This window comes from Acyrthosiphon pisum, chromosome A2 (assembly GCF_005508785.2).
Source record: "Acyrthosiphon pisum isolate AL4f chromosome A2, pea_aphid_22Mar2018_4r6ur, whole genome shotgun sequence".
Classification (NCBI taxonomy): Eukaryota; Metazoa; Arthropoda; class Insecta; order Hemiptera; family Aphididae; genus Acyrthosiphon; species Acyrthosiphon pisum.
The window spans coordinates 106,379,205-106,406,116 of NC_042495.1; the positions used below are offsets into that span (position 1 = coordinate 106,379,205).

At 30.1% G+C, this 26,912-nt stretch overlaps 1 protein-coding gene across 1 annotated transcript; it reads left to right on the forward strand.

Moving 5' to 3' along the window:
- The first annotated feature begins 495 nt into the window (after nt 1–495).
- LOC100166516 (clarin-3) lies at nt 496–26,578 on the forward strand. The gene is given in 5 exon segments (NM_001326654.1): nt 496–780; nt 20,300–20,546; nt 23,078–23,266; nt 23,336–23,471; nt 26,078–26,578. Coding segments are annotated over 4 exon segments (678 nt in total). The 5' UTR covers nt 496–780; nt 20,300–20,326; the 3' UTR covers nt 26,211–26,578.
- Nucleotides 26,579–26,912: the final 334 nt, after the last annotated feature.

Genomic DNA, 26,912 nt, shown 5'->3' on the forward strand with positions numbered 1-26,912 from the left:
TCGATAAATCGTTAGTGAGTAAAATTTTGAATTTACCTGTATTGGCTGTATTGTATATTGGAACAGGATTGTGTATAGCAGCTAATCGGTGCATCGTTTATAAATACACCGCGTGGCGCCTCACGGTATTATAGACGCGCAGGGACGCGTAGAATCTTTTTTTCGTTTTCTATAATACATTTAGGCAGGCAACCGCAATATATAGTTTATAGGTAAGATTTTCTTTATGTTTTCAAGAGGAAACGACATTTATTTTATTTTGCAGTATATCTACTGATGTGGAAAAAAAAAGAAGAAAAATTCACCGTGCACCAAAGCCTTCGCCCACCAGCTGTACCTATACCTGGTATTAAACGGTGTGTACAGCATGTAGTTTTCGGTGTAGGTACCTCTCTATATGTAGATAGTGTTACCTACAGCAAAAAATATATAATGTGCAGAGTGGGGAGATGACACACGACCGGCACGGAACGAGCGGAACTCGGACCCACCGTCAGTTTCTGTCGAACCCGTCGTGATTCGTCCTCGTTTATTCAGTTCGCACCGCCGCTGGTTCGTGTATAACAATGCATTTTCTTCATTGAAAATAGTCGAGCCGGTGAATCTGATATTAATATTCATAATAGTTATTTTTCGCTTATCGGTTGATTCCTGTATATTTCTACCATATAATATACCGTACCTACGTGTGAATGGTGTGACTACCGTCGGCACTCGGAAGGACAAGTGGTTATAATTGCTTCGTTTGAATAATTATTATTCTTGCGGAATATTTATCATGTGAGTACATATACATTTTAAACATAATACACGAACTTACTATAAAATCGCATAATTTTATCGTTACATTTTTGAAAAAAGCGAAACTGTAACTAACGTATATTGGCAGAGTTTTGGGAGTTATAATCTGTTTTAACCTATACATTAAAACTGCTGCAGATAGATACTAGTTATATTAAAATTTTAAATCCTCGTAACTTGTTTATGTAAATTGATCCAGTCATGACGGCTTACAATTATAAAAAATAATATTAAGTATTTATAATATTATATATTATATAGTAGGTAGTAGGTACATAATTATATATTGTGTTTAGTAGATTATTATTGTAGTAGATTACAAATATAATTTGAGATGGAAGGTCCGAAGTTGTATAGGTACCTATTTAGGTATTTGAATATATGACGATTATTCAAATCACAATAAAATGTTCCTCGACGTTTATAACCGATCGCATCATTTGTAATTGGTCAAATTTTAGCTGCTATAAAGTCACACAAATAATTGTGTTAGTCCATTTCTTACAAAATATGCATGTTATTACTGTGATATTAAATAATAATAATTAATAAAGAAAATAGGTAATACTAGTTTAAATAAAGCTACTTACATAAAACATCATAATATTAATGCAATTTAAGTTAAATCAGGTGAATCGTACTGAACTTAAAAATTAATATAATATTTTAAATAGTAAATATATTACAGGAATTTTTTATATTATGACTTATGACTGTTGGCATCAAATTATTGATGTTTTAAATTGTAATAACTACATTTAAAATAATTCTGAAATTAAAACCTTCCAAATAAGTATCTACCCTTATTTTATAAAGTACTAGGTCAATAACTTCGTTTAGGCCCTATATGTATAATGTATTTCCTACTGTCCCTATAATTGCGTCCATCAATTATTTCAATTTCTAAAACTGATTTTACGTCGGTATTATCTCTTTTGAATAATATGTCACATTAAAATTAAATGTTCAATAATTATTAATAAAGAGTCCAATTGTTTTCCTATGCATGTTTTAAAGGTTACAATTAGGTATGTATCATGTAGTGGTTTAAGGTCTTCTCTAGGAAAAAAAAAAAGTATGTATCAATATATTATATTTGATATTTTACAGTTTGGATTTACATTATTGTAATTTTTTTTTAAGATTTAAAAATGTATGAATTTTGGTAGTAAAAAAAGGTGAGATTGAATTTTGAGTTTTATTTTTATATTATTGATTCAACTTCCAATACTTGCTATCCAATTAGTATCCATATACGTAGGGTAGTGTATAATATACTGAATATAGTATTTCATCTGTACGGGCACTTTTGCTGGCTACCACATGCATACATAAGGCGTGCGCACTTCAAACAATAATTCTACACACTTGACATTTTTGATTTATTTACAAAATTCATTACTACAATTTTGAATTACAGGTAAGATGTAACGTAACAAAACATATTAAACATATATTTTTTTTAAATATATATTTTACACTAAAAAAAAAACCGACTTTAATCAATAATAAAATTATCTTATATTGCTATATTGTAGTATAATAGTAGTAAGAAAATGTATCTCTGCCATACAATTACTCTGCACAACCAGCGAAAAAAATTCTGCGCACATCATATTACAATTAAATTTCTACCTATACTTTAAACTATGAGAGTTAATTGATTACTGGCAGCTGGTCCGTCCACCGCAACAGTCAATAATAATAATAATAAACAATTGTAATCTAATGTATGCAAACGGTTCGTACACCTAACATAATATTATTATGAATCTCTGCTATAGAAATGCTTCAATATTATACACAAATAGTGCAGTGCGCAGGCATCACGTCCCATATTATGTACAACGTTTTTCTCCGCAATTCTCGTGCGTTTTTTTAGTTTGTTTACATACATGTACCTATAGTGATAGTACGCGCATATAGATGTAGAATATATCCACAGAATAATGAACCTTATCGATCGAGTCCGTGTATAATATCGTTACAAGGTCCGCCAATGCATGCAGTGTATATTATACAGCTGGTGCAGCAGTCGCGTACCACAAACCCAGTTTTATCCGTCGTCATTTTGTTATATATCAGTATTCGCATTATTAAACTCGTCGTGTACTTGCCTATATACCTGTTGCGTATACAGTATAATTATTATAATATGACTTTTGATCGGGTTTTTTATCGTCGTTCCGTCGCTGTACAATTTATACTACAGCCGAGTCAATATATAGGTTCGAGGTTTCATAAAATGGTTAAATTTGAGATACTATTTCAGTATTTTATACATAGTTGAAATAATCTACTGTAAAATAAGTCGGTGCAACCGTGAAACTACAACTTTTTAAATAATCAATTTTAGTGCCTACTCTCAACTAAACACACTGTTTGACACAACTGAATAAATCGTTTCGCCAAGTGAAAACTATTCAACTATTTACCCCTTGAATTCGTTTTAAGTTGTGTACAGCTCGAAAAATACGCATAAATACCTAGTAGAATTTATTTGTATTTCCCTCGAGACTCGACTGCGTATCTAGACCGCGCGTAAGCACGACGCCGACACAAAAAATTGCGACGGCGTTGACTTTTTTACGTATCGTGTAGGTATATAAATGGATGACGCCACCGTGCATGTGTAAGCGCTGGTACCTAGGTACCTACCTTGTACCTAAATAGGATTAACTCGTACCTACAGGTAATTACGTAATTGTGGGCATTCGCGTACCTACGAGCGACTGCAGCTGTACGAGACACGTCATATTACATATTATTATAATATATTTTAATATTGTTACTTCAATACGTCGCCTCGAATCTCGATATTACCTCATATTACCGCATATTATTATCTGTGATTTGCTCGTATGTTATGTTTTATTTTATATGATATTATTGTATGACGTATTACTGTATTCGTGAGGAATCCGCGCGTGGATTCCGCTCCGCGACGATTATCCGCAGCGTTTCCCACGATATGTACCTATATATATATATATAAATACGCGTTTATATATAGGTGCTCATCGTGATCCCGGCTGCGGGGGGATCGTATACCGTGGTATATAGTGTGGTAGTTGTGCAATATTGCAGTTCGATCGGATCGTTCCGAGAAAGATGCTTATAAGAAATGAGGGGAAAACGGCTGGTTGCAGCAGGCTGCAGTCGCGCGCGTGGTTAATATTATTATAATATTGTACCTGCCTATGATGGTACGGAACAAAACGTCACGGAGGCGACCTCGCGGTTATTCGAAACGAAAAGCGAATTTCATTGTTTTAGACTGAAGGACGATGTTTAATCCGCTGCAGTTATATACGGCACCGACAATCCCGCGCAGCTCTATACGACGATATTTCATATTCCTAAGCAGAATATTAATATTCGGAGTATTTTGACGTGTACAAATCAAATTTCGGGTGAATAGCTAATGAGTGATATAACTCATGTATAAGTATTTAAAGTTAATACGTGAGTGGAGTTGTAGGGGACAAACCTTTTGCGAGGTACCTATGTGTCACTCCTATATATCCGCTCATGAAATCATTAAAAAATATATTTTTAATAATTATGAAGTTATATCTCATAAACTATATACTGGCTTAAAATTATAATGAGATATAATAGTATTTCTATATGTATCAAAATAATCAGAAGAATAGTCTGATTTGAAATAATGGAAAAAAGTAAAACCTATATTGCGACAAAAAATTGTAAATTATTTTTATAATCTTTTCAAAAACGTTGTTTCTTAACGACTATTAAAATTGCGTGTAAGAAAATTTATTTTTCAAAATATTTGATAGTATTTTAGAAGCGTGTTTTTTGATAAAAGATTTACCCCGTATTATGTATACCTTACCTGCAGTTACCAATATACACACTTGCTACAAAATAACTGCGTGTAATACACAATATCTATATGTGACTATATATTGTACAGCCATTTCAATATTATAATATTTTCTTTGAAATCGAAAAAAAAATCATCGATAATACGTACCTACGCTATATTATTATTATGGTATTATATTATACTACAACTATTATAATATTATTATTATATGGGCGACGAGCCTGCTGCTGCTGAGATTGCGGCGCGCGCGTTTCTGTAAGAAATAATACCTAAATAATAATAACGGTTATTATAGCGCCAATATTGCTCGACGACATTTTACGGTTACAACACTGCACCGGCCACAATAATAATGTATAGACTATAATAGCTGTTTAGGCATTCCGCCAGTATACTATACGGCTGCACTTTCGCCTTCGATTTGTAATTACTCAAAGAGATGCGCTGCCGCAGTAATTGTTATTCGCGTCTATATAATATTATTATAGCGATATGGTAGCTGCTACGAACGCGGTTTCCAGGGGCTGCTGTATCTACCTATACCTAGGTATAATGTATACAGGCATCGGTGACGCGGACTTCTCATGCGCAATGGCGATTTAATAACAGTCGTAAATCGTCGTGACTGAGTTATTGTTGTGTTTAAAATTTAACGGCGTATACACAATCGCGAATCACTGCGTTTATGTGCGCCGACGAACCGTTAATTATTATTTATTAGAATATTATGTAGGTACCCACATTTTTGCGTTTGGAAAATTTTTTTCTGTTGACAAACAATATTAGATGGGACGTGGTAAACATATAGGCGCATAACATTTTTTCAATACGTTTTACGATATAATATTGATACCAATATTATGTGTATGCGCGCATGCGTATTTAAAGTTTAAACAAGAATCTGTGTAGGACGTTGGTAGGTACCTATAATATGTTGTTGAAAGTAAAGACGTAAAATATTCCATTATATATGTTACGTCGCGTGTGATGCATAATATACGATACATCAACATTCTACATATTAAAAACTTAATAGTAAGTAGAGGTACTTAGTAGTTACTGGTTGCATTCGAGCCTGACTTCGGACGACACTATGACAGGCGAGTAGGCGACAGTATTGTTGTGTACGCTTGGTTTCTGATGGGAACAATAGTAACAACCTTGACCGCCGTTGTGTGTATTGTATAACAACGACAACAGTCGTCTCGTGGAGGGTCGCAGTCGTAAGTCGTACGGGGATATTATAATTACCAAACAATACGTTTCATTAGTCGATAAAATGCAGGTTTGTTTGACAGCATATTATAGGCTTTATTATTAGGAAAATAGGTTCTTGCATAAAAGCTCGACAACACAATAAGGTACAATGTCTCGAGACAAATCTTGCCACCACGAATATTAAAAGAAGGATAAATACCTATGCGGTTTACAATACATAATAATACGTAATAAGTATATTTGATAATATTATTATTTGCTATGTGAGATGTGCATACTGCATAATGTGAATAGTTGACTTTTAGAAAAATGTATAACACTATTTTTTTAACCAACAATTCTATATTAAACTATACACTTAGGCACTTCAATAATATATATTGTGTAATATTTAAGTGACAATCTATATGACTATATTATTATAGTATATTATAGTATAATATAAATTATGGCATATACAGTAATAGTGGAATTGTGAATAATATGAAGAAAAACAGCCAACACCCGAATAATAAATGATAAAATATATAAACCATCTTAGACCTTACTACGTTGGTCGATAATATAATATTATTAGGTACCTATGTAGTACAAAAAAGTTTTCTTTTCCGTTTAATAACTCCTTAACTACATCACATCATGGCCACAATTTAAAACTGTTTAAGACCAACTCGAAAATTGATATTAAAACGATAATCATCGTAATAAATTATTTTAAGGATAGACGTAAGTAGGTAATTGAAAAATTATCTGAAGGTTACACGAAAAACAAATCATGCCAAGTCGTCGTTATAACGACTACGCGTGATGATTTCATTATCGGAGTGATTAAAGTGCACCGAGCAAACCATCAGACGCGTATAGGATTTGGCACAGCATTCTCTAATCTCTAGGGCAAAGTTAATTAGTGCTCGTTCACGTTGTAAAAAATCAGGTTACAATATAAAATGGAGAAAAATGTCGGGACGTATAGTCTGTGGATCGCGACTTGTACCAAACCGAGTTCTCATGTTATAGTATTCGCACGCATATATTGTAATTTTATTTAATACATATTTGTAAGGATTCTCCTTTTCCAGACGACTTGATCGATCTATACCTATATTACGACGATGTAGTATATATATTATGTCTGTCTGTCTTCACCGCTTCACCGCGTGTACACTGCACAGTCACCTATATTATATTATATAGGTATATGGATGCTAATATAATATAATATGATGTGTTTTTGTTTCTGACAGTGCGTTTTTTAAATATATTATTTGACCGAAAGTACTTAAAAATTAAAATAATATATGTCGGGACACTGGTTGTTACAAAAAAAAAAAAAATAGTGGTCTCTATATATATATATAAGCATCATATAATAATATATCGTAGCTGTAAAACAGGTTATATATTATATTATACGATGTTATATAGTCTGCTGTGGAAAATATTTCGACTCATTTTATAAGTATCTGTCTATGTATATAATATATAGGTACAGCCATACAACAGCTGCAGATAGTGTCTCGTCCAGCGTTGGGGTCGGCCGAAATTGTTGTAAAGTGCATTCGGCTGTTGTGGTATAAAAAACACACTGCAGTATGCGATGTATATACAATAATACACAATAAAATAATATTATAGCTTCGATATATATCGTGTAGCACTGCATGCCCCCCTTTTCGGCGTGCACCTGTCGCAATGACTGCGATCCCTGGTTTTAATCGAAAGGAAATACATATAACATTATATATAAAAATTATAATTATTTTATAGTGTGTACCTATATAACTGCTGTTGTAACACAATACGTACATTATATCTATAGGTCGACTTTGACGTTTTACTGATATTAATAACACGAGAACGGAACTCGATGCATTATATCAGACCATGCGTCGTGTACCGTGTAAAAAATACATTTCCATGTGCACAGTTGCGTTTTAAACCGCGGGGTGAATAATACTATTGTAAACGATAAAGTCTGATGTAAAAAAAACACTCGGGTACCGCCTATATAGTATATATTGTGTATATGTTATAATTTCATGATGTAACAATGTCTGCAGCCTTTTGTCCGGTGACCGACGGCGTACCTATATATATATATATATATAATAATATATGATATTTTATTTTACACCCGATGGTTAGAGATCTGCGCCAAACCGTATCGCACATGCACCTACAATACAGAACTCTATTATATATCAGATATCGGTATTATCGATCAATACCATAATAGTAATGTAACGATGGTCAGATGATCGCTCATCGCGATCGTCATAATATCTACACTCCTCCTCCTATATTAGGCTGCCACAATATAGGTATAACAATGTAATATGTTATTTATTTATATATATATATACATCTATATACCTAATCGTCGTTCCCATTTTACATCGTACACGCACATAAATATTGATAAATGCGTTTGTAAGGTACCTATAGTCGGATTTTTATATGGATTTTTAGTTTTATGTATATATAGTGCCGTATGGTCTCCATCAAGTATAATAATACCCATAGTACAGGCCAATACATCGTAGTTCGTTCAAATCGATGTGCTCACTGATGCGTTCGATTTTAAAATATACATATAATATAGATTATAGGCAGATATAATGTTGTAGTAAATTAAACTTGACCAGCTGTAATATTCGTTGGTTTGCGTTCAAACAATGCTGCAATCATCCCGCGATAAACATAATATAATATTATACTACGCGTATTGACACAGTGACGCTGCAGTGTTAGGTGTACCTCATCTTATATTTTATAATAGTGTCTCAGGGCCCAGGCTATATAATAACATTATAATAATAGTATTCGTTTTCTATGCAATTAATATAATAGCTATATTTTTCTCTTCGTTTTTAATCAATTACATTTTGCATAATATGTTGGAAAATGTGATATTACGCGCATACTTTATATTATTATATCGTATAATATAGTCTATTAACATTCCAGATGATCATCCATCCGCGATTTAATAAATTATAATAATATAATATAATAGGTACGCGTCACGTTTTACGTATTGTTTTATGCGGTTCAGCGGTTGGCTACAGCGTTACGTTGTTACATATAAAACGTTATTGAACGCATATACATGCATTTATTAATAGATGATAGCTGCACATCAATAAATTGCCCACAATATTATAATATTTCAAATTCTAAAATTTCGATTGGGCAATTTATAATATGCCTATTAATATATATTTTTAATAATCATAGCTGAAGTTGTGTGGGATTATTGTGACTATAAGTACCTACCTACCTATAAAATGCAATATAATATCTAGTATCTACATTATACATATGTATTATATGTACCGACCTACCTAGTATATAGATACCTATAAACAAATACAGTTAGCAGTGATAGCACATATTATGTACTTTTATTATTATACTTTGTATTAAATATATACATAAATAAAAACCTACTCGCCTATAACCTATAGACTATAGAATAAATATGAAATGAACTATAAAATAAAATTAATTTTGGAAATAGACTATATTAACCATAACGCATTAGGTATACTATATGTAAATTGTAAGACGTATTAATGATATATGTGATTGGTCTTTCAGACAATGGATTTCTTCTAACATTCAAATATAACGATCATATTAATGGTATATATTATGCAAATAATATTATACTATAGGTAAAAAAATAACGGGTTTGACTATGAGAATTAAATTATAATTTTATACTTTTGCCCTGTATTACTAAACCTTATAAATAAGATGCGAAAGTCGTTATATTTAAATCTCATATATATAATTTAAACACTTGTGAGTACGTATGAAATGTTCCTAAATATAATATATACCGAATAATGAGTAGATATATTTTAGATTAGATTCCTGCTAGAATGGTTGATACTACAAATATTATATAATATACAGTTAATGTAACTACTTCATAAATATTATAGCTGAATTTTATTGCATTTTACAAAATAATGTCCAATCTAGTACATATTTAGTACGTAGCTATTATAGGCAATAGATATAGGTACAGGAACTAATGTAAAAGTTTACATTAGTGTACAGTGTCTACTGATTAAAAATATATTTAGATAAATGTATATAAGCTAATACAATTATAATTTATAACACATATGTCAATACCTACTGTCTGTATACGACCAAATATATAGGTACCTGATATTCCTGTATTGGATGTATATAATATATAAGTGTATGATTAACTAATTTTGAATGTTAGAGGCTTAAAATAATAATATAGGTACTTCCGTATTGTAAAATATAGTATTTTTAAATTTAAAATAAATACATCTCGTTTATCAGGTTTAATAGGTACTTATGTCTTAAATCTTAATTCTTAAAATCTACATTGTGTAGCTTATAATTGGTTTTTACTTTTTATTTAATATACACACTATGAGCCTAGGGACTTTTACTATATATTATATGCGTAGGTACTTTAGTACTTACCTTGCGGCTTGCATATAACAATATAAGCATATTATATTAGTATCATAAATTATAATAAACATAAAGTATAATTATTATACTTATTAAAATTTTGTAACATGATAAAAAATGATTCAAATGTATACATTAAAATATAGTAAAGCGTCATTCATGGGGTACTTATATGTTACCTACAAAATATAGAGTTGCACTGTATTTAAAAGTTAAAGTTTATTCGATGGTGTCATTGCAGTCATTTTCAAAAAATGTGAGGGTGTGGACTTGCATCCTACGATAGTAGATAATAAAACCATATTATCTGATTATTTTTAAATCAACAATTTATTCTTAAAAACTTGTATTATTAAATGATTTATATGAATATTAAATATGTATTCAATAATATCTTTGTAAATTACATAGTATATCTATTGTTCAGATAGCCGATAGGTATATAATATATCTAATTTACATTTTATAACTGTACCTACATATTTTAATATGTGAAAACAATTTTGATATACATGTTAGGTAGGTATACTAGCATTGGTCATAAATTTAAATTCAATGGTACTAGGTACATACATACCTACTACCACAATATATAATACCTACCTATATATAATAATTTACATAATATATATTAATGGTACCAACTAACCGGTAGATACAACCTGTATTACACATTGCTAAGGTCTAGGAGTTAGGACTTATAAGTAATTAGTATATTTAGTACGATAGTACTTAAACTAATATAGTAGGTACCTACAATAAACATAAGGAAATAAAAATATAATATGTAAAGTGGCTTTTGAAGATTTGGGAGGAGGAACCATCCAATGATAGCACTTCATATTAAGTCAATGTTGAACAAAAAGATCAATCATAATTATTTTTCTTATACATTTGTTTTTATATTATTATTATATTTATTATTTAAATCCTATATATTATACATTATACAAGTAATAATAAATACATTTTCTATAATTTGCTATAATATTATATACCTACATGGTGATTTTTTAAGCATGCTCATCCCCATTTTTTCCTTGAAATATTATATAGGTACATTTATTTGAATTATAGTTTTTAGAATTTTTAAGTTAACTTAGAGATCAAATTTTCATATTTCTGATATTTGTTGTACTACTTAAGGAGTGTACTGTCACTCTTATAGCAATACCAACATCTATTTTTCAAATAATAAGAATCCCCCTTCATTCTTTAAATTATTTAATGGATGATTTTTTTTAAATGTTGATGTATCTAAATCAAAATTCTTATGAGTAGTTTCTAATAGTAATTCAAATGTTTATATACTAAGTATAATAATCCTTAAAAACGGGCTTACAAAAATATAAGCTATATTATGTAATATTAGATTATTTTAGTATTTATTATACTTGAATTATTTTTACAAACTATTTATATTGATATATCAATATACTAATTACTAACATTATATAATCATCTATGAGCCCCATACTTACTTAACCCATTGTCATAGATATATTATCCTTAGTACATACTTAGTATAGGTAACTCAATAAGTGAATCCTTGTGGACTTATATCTATAACAAATAGACAATAGTACCTACCTAATACAGTAATACATAATACCATTAATTATAAATACTAGTATTTATAATCAATAATAATACCTATAATACTACCCATTATACCTACATTTGAAACTATTATTATCTGACTGGTTTGCGCGTACGGTAATGATGTTGAGCGGAGACTTAAACGCCCGCGATTTTTTCCTCATAATTTTATTTATATTTACATTTAGCCGCAATAAATACATCGCGCGTTGGTCGTTTTCGACCTACTTAATGCATTTATTTATATAAACCTACGGTTTTATGCAATGTGTACAAAACCATTTTGTTTGGCGTGTTTTTTGTTTTTCATTTTTTTTTCTTCATAAGGTCTTATCGAATCATCTCTCCGATCACGCCGTAAGCCAGTTTAATCGGCCAAACCCATGGTCCGAAGAGCGGTCCATTGACCCTGCTCACGTGTGCATCAAATTTAATATGCAAGACGTGGACTCGTGCACCATTTAATATTAAATATTTTATACGAAATTATAACGTGATAAGACGACTGCATCGACCAATGCAATATATACCTACATTGTACATGCATGTATCAACATATCCAATTAAAAAATCTATAGGTAATGATAATATGTCTATATCATAAAATACTATATACAAGTATAGATTATTTACGTAGGCATATAGTATTATATATTCTTAGATATATTTGATTTTGTCATGTGTAATTTTGATAAATCAGCGCGCATGTCGCATGTATATGTAACCTTGACCCAATTTCATCGGAATAATTAGCGTTTGTGTGCACAGGGAAAGTGAAAATTCGGTGCACCTACCGATATTATATTTATATTAAAACTAATTTGATATTTTGATCGCAATCATTGTGTCGTGGTATTATTGGTAAAATGGTTTTGATATTGCACACGTGAAAGCCAATAATAATAATATGTATAATGTATATATAACCGTATATTCTGTATACTTTCATATAATAATCATACACTACAGTAATCGTTAGAGCATGTCAATAATTCCCCTCGATCTCCAGCACGCGCTTCTATTAATATCTTATGTTTAGGAGTTGTGTAAAATAATTTTAAAAAATAAATAAAAATATTTCAATATAGATATTTTGATAAAGCTTGTTTTTATTAGAATATATTTTCTTTAATTACATATTTTGAATTAATATGACGGGCTGACATGTAGGTATTTGTTATTCATTACAAAATTCTCGGGACAATATAATTATTAAGCCGGTAGTGATATTGGAACTACGACAATATGATGACGATAGGTAGGTACGTGTTGTATGTTATGACATCCGGATCAAATCGATAAAAAAATATAATAATCATATATAAATATATAATACATAAATATATTATTAAGTGAGATGCATACGGTAAAATATGAATTTTTTCAGAATCCAAACAGTGTGGCCCGGGAAAAATTTCAAATAACCGCGAATAATAAACATAATATTATATACAATCTGTATAACATAACAGTAATATAATATACCTATTATTATTTTTCCGATATCACTTTTTACAAATTCGTATATTATGCTTTTTTTTTTTTTCAAAAATTCTAGCAATAATAACATGAACGAATGACTTAAACACGGTTAACGATTTCTTTCGTGCGTCTACCTACCTACCTACCTACCTACCCACTGTCTTATAATATTACATAGTAGGTATATATTATTATAGATTATAGGTACATATTCAATATTATAGGTTATTTCATTCTTTGTAAACATGTTAAAATATAACATTGAGGACATTTCCGTCTTCGCCATGGTCAGGTCACTGTGTTAATTACTTTTCGGACCATGGCTAATTTTCTTGTAGTTATCATCGAGTAGGCACATCCGGCGCAGCTCAATTCGATTAACAACAAGACACGGACATGAGTTAGTTATTTGGCTTCAAACCATGGAAATTAATAGGTATAAACTACGGTATACTCGGTATTAAAATTATAATACCTACGAATTTATAATAAATCTACATTGTATTACTTCGCATACTGCAAAATAAAAAAAAGTGATAAAGAATCATTTGTACCTATATTATAAAATACAAATTTATTAACGATGAATACGCATAAATTAAGAAAAAATAACAATGTGAATTGGTACTTAAGTACTTTTTAATTTCTTCTGCCTCCTGATTTAATTAGTGAAGTAATAATACTTAAATAATTATATTATTTAGTACTTACTGAATATTGATACCTAACCTAATGAAAGCTAATAAGATAATAAAGATTTATTAGTCATATTGTTAACATATATTTCTTAATATGGTTTTGGTGTAAAACTTTAAAGTGGACAGGATATAGTAGAATACAGATATTATACTTCAGTACATAATATTATAATATATGATATAATATGAGTAATTAATACAAAATATTATATGAGCATACTACGAAAATGAAATTAGAAATATATTTTTAAATTATATTACTTTATTTTATTTTATTGACGCCAAATGGCAATTTACAAATATATATGAATTATGATAAATAAACAATGAAGGAGAATATGAAATACGTAGCAATAAAAATTTAGAAGAATTATATAACGAAACCAATATTGTTGGGATGTTGAAAAGCGCACGAATAGGCTGGGCTGGACATGTATGGAGATCAAAAGGACTAATCGGACAAATAACTGCATGGAAACCAAACGCAAAGAGATCCAGAGGACGACCTAGATAAAGACTGACAGATAGAATAAAATAAGACCTGAAGATTTTGGAAGTAAGGAATGCTGAAGAAACGGCACAAGATAGAGAAGATTGGAGACAATATGTTGTTGCGGCAATCGGCCTTAAAGGCCTGTAAAAGCCAAAGAAGAAAAAGAAGAAGAAAAAAACGAGAAAAATCTCAGTACTGTATAGGTTGTACTAATAAAACCAACGAATATACCTATAGTTCTTAATTTCTTATAACAATTTACAATAATGTGAATCGAAAATAAAGAAACACCATTATTTACAAAAACTCTACAACTTTATCTTATAATATGCCTTTATCTGCAGTATATATCCCTATGGGTACCTACTTAATATTTAATATAACTTTTTTTAAGTTATTATTTTAACTGGGATTTTAAATGAAACATATGTGCTTTGAACCATACAGGTAACTCAATATAAGTAGGTGCTTATTTGTAAATGGTTTAATTGAAAAATCAAAACGTAATAAATTGTGATGATCATAATATAATAATAAAGTATATGTAAGTATGTGGGCTGCAGCGTATTAACTTAAATTTAAGTGTAGGTTATCTGTAGTAGGTACTGATAAAGTGTTAGCATGAAATAAAAATAAATAAAGAAGTCTTATCAAACAAACGAAAGTGTTTGATGTGCCACTTTTTATAGTCTAATTTTTTTTTTACGTTATTCCTATGAAACTAGTAAGTACCTTATTAGTTATTATTTATGTGCATATATCAGCATTGAACCGAATTTTCGCCGGTTAAAAATTACGATCTACCTACGCACATGATTTTGTAATATACACGATGTACCTACCTACCTAAAATATGTGTTTGAGTATTTTTACAGAAAGGCTTTAGAAACCTCATACATCGTAAATAAAGTAAAAATATTATACTTATTAGTTATTCGCACAATGTAGAGAAGATCTTCTCTGCATCGTGGTTATTAGGTTACTTTGTCAAAGCCGTCGTTTGAAAGCCTGCACAGTGGTATATATATTATTATATAGGTACCTACCTATACCAATATAGTGATAGTATGTGTGAAATATGAGAGCCCTAGATATATAATACGCATACATGAAATTAATGTCTTGGGAATTGTTGAGGGGGTTTTTACTAGATATTCTAATAGGTAGGTATACCTACGTAATGTAAATACACATTTAGCTTAATAATATAAATTGTATATGCATTTTGTATTGTATAATGAGGGGTATAGACTTCTAGAGTGTATACTGTATATACATATATACTGTCTACCTATACATCCGCATTGCTGTAAAATATAATGGGTACTATGCATTTATGCTGTATAGGACACAATATATATTATTATTAGCTAGGTAATAGAAATTCTGCAGTCAAATAAAATTAATAAATATCAAATGAAATAAGTATACGTATGTAAGTGGTAGGTACCCACCTGGCCACCTATGACCGTACAGGTTATTATAGGTAGGTATACAACATTTATATGCATGTTGCATGGTTACCATACCTGAAGTATACTAAAGTTATAAATTATAACATGTAAAACATAATTTACAGAAACTGTATTATTTATTTTTGTTGTTAAACTGACAATAATTAAAACGTTTTAAATATATCATTATTTTAACACACTAATAGGCACAACATATAAATTACAATTTTTTTTACCAAGATATCAAAATTAAAATATCTAATACTCTTTAAAATGCACGTTTATAAGAATACATAGTTCGATTATAAATACAATTGGAATAATTTATTAAGTATAACTATTACCGCTTCGTCATCATTGTTTTTGTTTTAAATATGTATGAACTATAAACGTTACGTTAGCGTGTAGGTATAGTACGATTTATATTATAATAACTACATTATCCTTTGTGAAAATAATATAAAATTTTCCCAAAACATTTTAATCATAATTTAAATAATGTACATTTTCGAAGGTATATATATTATTATACTGTTTAACAGGTTTGATCGAATAAAATCCATTGTAATAAATCATACACCCTATTTTCGTGAAGAATTATGACCGTTCCTCTTCGTGCAGTTGTGTAGGTATATAATTCATAAATAAATACAAATATAAACGGAGTGTACAAGGTCAATGGCTACACACTACATCAGGTGTCAAGACCATACTTGCATCCATTAGTCAAGTGCTACTTAATAACTGGACCATTTATAGTTTGCGCAGCACGCTAATGTAATTTTTTTCGGATTTTATAATTTTCTTCAATAATTAGTACAGAGTCGTCCCCGTGGTGAGACCGATGGGGGGGGGAGACGATTACTAAGTATAGGTAGGCACCTACCTATACTATAATATATAATATAGGTTCTCAAATAGTTTGTAAATGTGTTGATTGCGCAATATTACACTGAAATTTAACATACCTATTATTTTATTCGAGCAAAAGTATTGAGAAAGCAAATTTATTTATACATATAGGTAGGTACTTACTCTAAATACCAGAATACACTTCTGGATTCTTGACATTTTGCTCTTCACATTTTCTCAGTTCTCTGCTGGTTCTTACAAAAATAACAATTTAATCTAGAGTTTCTACCGTATCAAAATAGATTCATAAAATATCCAAATAGTTTTAAGAAATAATGCGTGGTTGAGAAAATAGAAACATATGTTATCATTTTTCATTACTTTAGTAATCATGATATTTAATTAATTCTAATAAGAGTCGTATTAGAAAATAAATAACAATTTATCGCGAGTGAATAGAAATAGAAAACCAATTAAAGGACAATTAAAATCATCGGATCTCAATAAGCAGTAAGCACATACATAGGTAGATATAGGATTAACCTACACTACTTCTGCCTATGTCTTTGCAGGGAAATAGGGAATACTGGTTATAATTGTACCTATATAATACCTGAGGGCCACTAATGATGATGAGTCTGTCTAAATGAGGAAAATATACTCGACAAATATGATAAATATGTGGCAATAAATTCGCTTCCATATATTTTAAACACCAATTTACTAAAGTAATTTATTTATTTATATTGTATATTATCAAAACATAGTTTATAATTGTACCAAATACCAACTATAATATATTCTGTTATTATATATTTATATTGTTAATTGACCCATAATAACTATATATTTTCGTCATAAAAAATTAATTAAATAAGTATTTGTAAATGTTTAGATGTAGGTGCATATTCAATTTATTTTTATTTATAACGTTTCGGTAAGTATATAAATGTATACATTTTAAATATATTTTCTCATGACTCATAGGGTTTCGAATTAATTATTTAGTAGCGGTATACACAACTATACACAAGTATACAGCCATGAAATATTATATGACTTTAGTGTTGATGAAAATTGTGTTATGATAAGGATAGTAGATTAAATTGAATTATAACTATAAAGTTGTTAATAGAAGATTACCTCGTTAATGCAATTTTAACTATTATGTCAATCGTTAATATATTAATTGACTGTTTGATTTTTAGATAGTAATAGTTGCGTAAAGGCGTTTAGCGTATACAGCAATATTATAAAAAATTACTAATTAGGTAAAAGTAAAACTATTAATTGGTATTTTAGTCTTCAAAAAAGTCTACGGTTTTGAATTTATCTTGGATTTAAAAATATATTTCTTACTTTTCATTGACAAAACATTGTTCCTGTATAATAGCTTGATATACATATCTGATACCTTGATACCTATCAATATGATAACTGTAAATAAATCTCAGATCTCTAATTTCTAAACTTGCCAGGTATCGAGTGAATTTCAATGTCTACAATTTACAATAATGTTTCATGCGCTTTTAAAAATGAGCAAATTTATTTATTTTGACTGACAGCAGTGACAACATATGTCCTTTTTTCGTTTAATTTGTCGTAGGTACAGTGAAAGTCACCAAGGAGCGAAATCGTTTTTCCACGCTGCACCGAACGTTTAATTGGTATCTGTGACTTCCTCTGTCCTCACATAGTAATAATATACATGGTTGATTTCTACCATGGGATGTCCGTTTTTTTTTTCACTGAGTATTCGCAAATTGTATAGATTATACTTGACATAGGTACTTAAATACATGCGCACGTCATTGAAATGTATTTTGATTTTTTGCTCTTTCTCAACCTCTTTAACGCATCACCGAAAACGTTTTTAATGAACACTGCAGACGCCATACAGTGTACCTATATTATAGTATGGTTGTACGTGCTGAAAAATATCATGGGATGAGATGCACTTAATGTTATAGGTAATTGGTACTAGGTATATTGATTATATATTGTAATTTGTGTAAAGGAAATTAAAATGACAAAGCGTCTTAACGTTGAATTTCGAACTATACGATAATTTTGTCTATAACATATTATATAACAGAGTTGAGATGTTTAAAACAAAACTAAATTAATCAAACATGGTTTTGTTTAAAACGTTTAAAACAAATAATTTAAACAACATAAAAAAAACAGTTGTTTAAAACAGAAAAACATAATTTATGTGTTTATAAGTTCATACTGGCAACTCCTATCTATTATTTTTTTTTTGTTTCATAAACAAATTTGAAATTTATAACATTTATATTTTATAATTATAATTTCTGATTTCACTTATTCAAATTACTAACAGTATAGGTACTTCTTACTTGTATAGTTGTATCATATTTCATATTCGGAAATATTGTGACGCAAACTCGCCAAAATGTTAAAATTATATTATTCTTTATCACGATGTAGATAACAGGTCAGTCTTTTGTTATCAATTATAATTTATTATCAAAAACGATTTTTAAGTCTAAAGCACAAACTAAGATATACCTAAGGGCTTAGGTATATCTTAGTTCGTGGTCTAAAGCTAAAAAAATTAAGATATTAAATAAATAATTTTTTTTTGAAAATAAATTACATATTTTGTTTTAAACATGTTTAAAACAGTTGAAAAAATCATTTAAAAAAAACATGTTTTAAACGATTAAAACAGTTTTTTTGATTTTTTTTAAAAAATCATGTTTTCAATCAACTCTGTTATATAATATAATGTATAAAACACAGTAGTTACCTAACTACAAATTTGTTGGTCCAAACGGATGTAAAATTATCCCACACAGGGATATTTTATCGAATCATGGTCAATACTCAAAGATATTATGGTTGAAAACATCCCGGTTTGAGCGATCGAATTTCTACTTTATATTATATAGATACATCACGAAATAAATAAATATTGTGTTATACCTCATATCTATAACCGTTGTTATTTTATATTTTATTCGTCAACAAATTAAACGTGTACCTAGCTAATTTAATTTGTGAGTAGGTAGGTATTTTTATCTTCTGTTATAATATATAGTGGTGACGCACCTATTATTTAAGCTCATATTGTGCCTATATCGGTAAATTCAAACTGGATATTTGACATATACATGGTATAATATATAGTGTGTACATCACACTCCTGTGCAGGGATTAGGTTGAACGTTGGTGCATATCAATATAATGTCGTAATAAATTCGCGTACATCGGTTTCTGATCGCGGTGGATGTCGACCATCATGCGAATATTGTTAATTGTTATGGGTTAATTCATACCACCTACCTAATTTATAACTTATTATTAATAATATAATATTGAATACAATTTGCTAAAATCTATCATGTGTGTAATTGATCCACAGGTGAACGGTTTGGCATCGCTGGGAACGATGAACCTGAACAAGCGCCGGCTGATATTCTGCACGTTTATTTACTCGTGCGCCGCCATCGGTCTCATTGGCGCTGGCCTGGGCTCCAAACGATGGGTCGTGGCGTCGGCTCGGCGCACTTCCAACACTACAGAGTCTGTGGGCCAAGTCAACTTGGGGCTGTTTTACGGCGATAAGTACTTAAATATCGGCTATGGACTACGGACGTACAGCGTCGATGGTGAGCAGACAGCAGTATACCTACCTATATGTGGCATACTGGCATGTACCACGATAACAATTTTTGTCAATTATTATACTACCAATATATAATATATATTATATATAGGTAGATCGTAGCTGATATCTATATTAAAATCATGACATTAATATTATTTTGTTCACTTGCAGATTATATTTTATAATTTCTGTTTCGAAAATAATTTACCTATATAGAATATAGATGTAAGCTGTTGCTCGTAGTCTGTATGAAATCAAAAAAAATTAGGAAAACTTGTTTTTTTTTTTATTGATTTCCTGATTATTTTGGAGCGAATAGAACGTTCTTGCATATTATTGCTATAAAAACATTTTAAATTAATAAAATCTAAAATAAAATGAGACCATCTAAACTTGATTAGATTCATTAATTTGTCATTATTTACATTATACAAAAAATAACAAAATTGTAAATTGTTAAATAAAATGTTATTCAAACAATAGGTAAACATCTAATTATTTTAGTATAGAAACGAATTCGTTAAAATTCGCAAAAAAAATTTAAAATTAAAACATTATTTAAATTATAAATCTTTTTGAACCTGCAGAGATATGACATAGGTATAGTGGTATTATTTATCACACACGCTCGTGTCACCACGTACTTACACATTTTTGCACACATTTTTACCAGGAGCTGAGGATTAATTATGCACAAACGACAAGTAGTGAGAATATTTTAATTAATTTTTTTTTAAATAAATACTTGATTTAAATAGACGTTTTACCATCAACATTTTTTTTCAAAAATAGATTTAAAAATTGGATATTTCGGATTTATCATAAAAATGTTCATATTCAACATTTTTTATTTTCAGTAAAAAAAAAATTTAAAAAATGGTATACTGTACCTACTTGTGTAGAGCAAAGTACTTGTGTAGGTAGTGCGCAACCAATTATAAATTATGTATAAAAAAAATTGCCAGGTCATTCTGGTACACCGCGCTTTTATATTATAATATATTGTATTCTGAACATTAAACAAGTTTTGAAATATATCTTGTCTATATAATGTTTAGTTTTATTCTAACTTGGATCATGTTCTTGTACCTATAATAGTTACTTGCAATCTGTAGGTGACTAAAGGTGGATATACATACTTTAGCACTTGTTTTACTCGTGTGTAAAAAAGCAAATTTCATTGTGAAGGCTTAAAAATAAATCCAACGAAAGTAGAACAACTACAAAACCTATAGTTCCCTTACATATAGGTATAGCCTTTCGCGTAGCCCACACAACACACGAATTCGAGATCCATAATTAGGCATGCAGGTGCTTCACGAATGAATGAAGCCTGTAAGATTTGTAGGTACGTTTCACTCTAAACGCTCACGCAGTCGTTCCACAATGAATTCCGTGCAAATGTCCTGACACCTAGTGGATACACGATTACATGGGTTGAGAGAGTTTATATGCTACTAAATCATTGTGTATAATACCAGTATAGGTACCTATGTATAATATATAGGCATACATACGAGTAGGTATTATATACTTATCCATTAGACAACAAATATCTGGCGAGCCGTCTCACGAAAGTCGGCAAGTCAATTAGGAACTAGAGAATGCGTCTGAACGATCCTATATACGCATAAAACGTAAAAATTGTACGGTTTTTAATGTTTTAATGTTATTTTTCATGTACACATGATAACGCACGATTTTTGAATGCGCGTGATGTATAGGAATACAATATAATATATGGGTACTATACCATATTATGATATTACACGGTATATTTCATTTCATATAGGTAGGTATCTACTGATAAATTGTATAGTAACGAATTAATAATTATGCCGTTATTAAATTGCTTATAGGTATATATTTTGAATAGGTTCCAAATAACGTTTTAGTGATAGTACCTACCTTTGGTGTATTGCAGGTATTATAGATATCTATGATTGGAACCTACTATTAAAGGTAACTTAAATACATCCATATCGTGGTACCTGGTACCTACCTCAAACGTTTTGTATTATATTGGCTGGTGTACCGAATTGGTCCGTGAGGTCCTCATACCCCATTGGCGATTCGGTTCCTGTTCAAAAAAGCACTGTTGTTGAGTTGATTCCCGAGACTTCTTTATGTATTAGTTGCTTCCCGGCCTATGAAGAGGTGTATGTACCAGTTGATTCCCCTATTGTTGTATCAGTAAAATGAAAAATGTGTATGACAATATGTTGAACAAACACTTCTGCCTATTAACTTTATCCAAGAGACACCACAAGGAGGTTGGCTAAGAATACTCTCAAAAATTGTTTTATTTCATTTTTTCATATTTTTGAAATCATAAATTACGATATAGCTAAGAGTTCCCAGTTTTTATTTTCAGATTATCATTAGTTAATCACGCATATTATAGGTGTTAAAATAATAGAAACTAACACCACCTGCAGTCGTAGGTACCTTAGAAACATGAACACATTTACAATAAAATATATTAAACATATCGTATTTATCCATCTAATTAGAAATTATTTGATTTTTAAGTGATCGAAATGATGAAAACGGATCCGGATATTATGGTGTACAGCCTATGGGCATTGACTGTAATTGGGGTATTAGCCGGACTCATAATGGCCGTGGCTGCAGCAGTATTCGCAGTCATAAATTCAGCCATCACTCCTATATCTGCGCTAGCCGGCATACCGGGTCTTTACTTTTGGAACATCAGTGCAAGTAAATGACCTTCCCTCTATACTGTTAGTGTTTATATCTTTTCTGACAGTTTTCGCATGTTTTTTTCAGTGTTTTTCCAACTGTTGGCCGGCAGTTTGTGGGTGGGTCAATATTTCCAGAGACTGCAGTACAATGTGATGAATAAAGACGATCGACGCAATAAATGGACGTCAGAAGGAAACGCTTCACTAGGATTCTCATTCTGGTTTGTTCCATTGTTTTTTCGTTTTTCTATTTAGATTATTAGTCTCGACAGTTAGGCGGGGCGGTAGGTAATGACGTTATTAAGAAAAATATAAATTTACAAAAATACAATAATAATAGACTCAATTCATTGTCGCGGGCCGCAGCAGTCGCAAGTACAAATTACAACTGTACCTATAAGCACTGCAGCCGCAGCGACAACGTACCACCCCTTCCAATCCCCATCACTGCCTACAGGGGAAAAAAGCGCGATTCGGTCAACTCGCTCACCTTACCAGATCACGGACCTCTACGAGAAGGACAGGACGTACCGATCGGTGGCAAAGGCCCCTCTGTTCTGTCTTTCGTACCACTGATGAATATTTACCACGTCTATAATGCCTATAGTCTATACCATATACCTACCTATATTACCCAATCTAACTACCACACGGTGTACCTCCTTATTTTTTGTTAAAATAATATTTATTTTATTTGTAACGAAACGTCATCGTTCCACGATCATTTATCATTTTTCGTTTAATCCATTTTTGGATAAAATTGTGTATAGATAGCTCACTGCTAGCCATTTTAGCCATCCCCATTGGCCATTGTAAAATAAACTATAAATTCAGTTTTGTCTGGCCACCCGCGCCACCGTTCCGTTTCGTCTAATTCTTAGATAAAATATAGAATAGGTACGAATTTCGTTCATGAAATCACGCATTTCGTGTTTGTGCTTGAACTCACCTCATCCACAGTACACCTAATGACACTACTATAGGGAGAATAATTTGTTGCTGGTAGGAGAAAATATGATGAATATTGAAGAGTTCAAATGGACAACAGACGTTGGACTAATGTGGTGTTCACTTAGTGTAGGTAGTTCTAGAGGAGACTAAGAAGATCTCATTTTGTAGGATAGGTACCTAATTGTGGCCTAATTGAACTGGGTTATGATAAAAAAAAACAAAACCCTTGATCAACAAATAATTTTAATACGTGTCATTTAGTTTTTGTTGAAAGATCCTATAAGTAATTTTGGGAAGTGTATAATCAAAACGACAGCTTATAAAATCAGTACCTATAGTCAATAAGACACAAGTATAATTAAAAATCATAGAAACAAAAATTGTACACAACTCAATAGAGTATACATACCAGTAAACCACTGAAGGGTGAAGCGGTGATTTTCGGTATTTTTCTAACACCCCACATTTTTTTTTTAAATCTTAAAAAAATTAGTACTAAAAAAAAGAAACAGTACATAAACATTTTTGGAGATGTTAAAATCAATAAAAAGGTGGGCAAGTGGGTGTCGCTCTGCTGACAGTAGGTTACAAGTGGGTCACTGCAATGGATGGTGTTAAATTTTAATTCAATGATATATATCATTGCATCCGAAAAACGATTCTGAGCGAAAACGGTCAGTCAGCCTATGATATTACTAAGTATATTTGATATTATTGTGAATAAAGTAATTTATCAACCTATTTACGTGGAAACTTGTTTAAATTTTCAAAGCTTAACTATTAAAGTTAAATATATTATACATTTTAAACTACAAAATCATTTTAAATTTCAAATTTGAAATATTGTCAAAAATCAAACTATAAAAGCTTATAAAAAAATTGTGCTTATGTATTTTTAATAATTTTAACCGCTATTGAAACAATATACCAAGAACTTAGTATTACATTTTCACGATTTTTGACCCAACAAATAAAATTGTATTGACATTTATAGAAAAAAAAACTAAAAATATTGAAAAATGAAAATGTGCGTTAACAGCTCAAAACGAGTCAAAATATTTTGAAAATTTTATCATGTTTGGGAATTGATAAAATAAACATAATATGGTCCAAATTTAATGTATCTACAGTATCCGTTTTTGAAATACAACAAAATCTTTACATGAAAAATCCAGTGAATATCCAATGTCGTAAAAATTCAAGTTCAAACGCTCATAATAATTTAATTTGTCTTTACAATAGACATTTTTTTTTTTTTGATAAAGATAGACAAACTGTTGAGGAATCTTGTATAAAATTTTTTATGTGTTTCTAACTCAAAATAATTTGCACATTTTCGTGATTCTTACGTATTTTGTCAAGATTTGAACTTAAAATGCTTATAAAAAAAAAAATGGGACTGGATTTTTTTAATATTTTTCAATTGTCATTGTAACAATATAGTAGGAGCCTTATATTAAAGCTTTAAGAGTTTAAGACTCAACGAATAACATTTTATTGACATTTATAGACAAATTCAAATCAGTTTTTAGAATTCATATCGGCTATCGCTTCACTAAATCAATTGATACGTTGAAATGAACACAGGTCTAAATTTCTATGTTCCATGTGTGTTAGACAAAGACGAAAAATCGCAGCTTCCAATCCCCTTAACTTGCATTATTGGTAGAGCAACCGTGTTTTATCATTTATACCAACATATTGTTCTATGCCAACACCAACCTAGGAACATGGGGAATAGGTATGGCTGTTCAAACTGAACATTTAGAGATATATAGTAGTTAATACTTGGATATTTAAATTACTGTAGTCGCTTTCAACATAAACTAAGAGACAACTTTTTTAAGAACTCTAAAATAATTTTTTGATTGTTTAGGTTCATCATTCTTGCATCCATTTTACACATGTTGAATATCTTCATCGTGTTCTGGGCAACCAGTAATCGCTCGAGAAAGTCACCATCACCAATCATTGAAGAAAAAACTAACGGAGCAATCATGCTGTATTAACATTTAACGCTGTATAATTGCCATCAATGTCAATAATCATTTATAAATGTATTTAAGTGTAAATAAATTGTCTTTTTTATACTATGACATATTTTTATAAGTTACTTTTATTAGAATTTAGAGGTTAATTTAAGGTATGTTTACAGTTACTGAGATAATTACAATCATTCTAGATGGATTTAACAAAACCATTGTGATCAATGAAATGTTTGTTAATAAAAACAACTAAATATCATTTTGTCAATTTTATCCAAGCTAAAAAACAGTTTGAAACAAATTGATTCTATCTTTTGTCCATTCTAATTAATTTTTTTATATACATATACTAGTTTGAACATTATACATACAATATATAGTATAGTCAGAAATTTGATGACTCATATTATTTTTACCTACACATTTTTAATAGAATATAATTAAATATAATATGTAGTATGCCATTATACATAACTCATAACATTACCTATATAATAATATTGTCATCATTTCTCTAAAGAGTTATGATAAAATAAATTATTCTAAGAATAACAAGAAATAAAAACATGATTACATAAACATTTGACATTTTATTTTATTTCAACAAATTAAAAATATAATATTAACAAAAGAACCCGACTATGAATTTCACGACAAGTGTCATCAATAAGTCTAACCCAAAAGTTAAAAACACAACAAATTATTAATGAAACTAAAAATAGTATA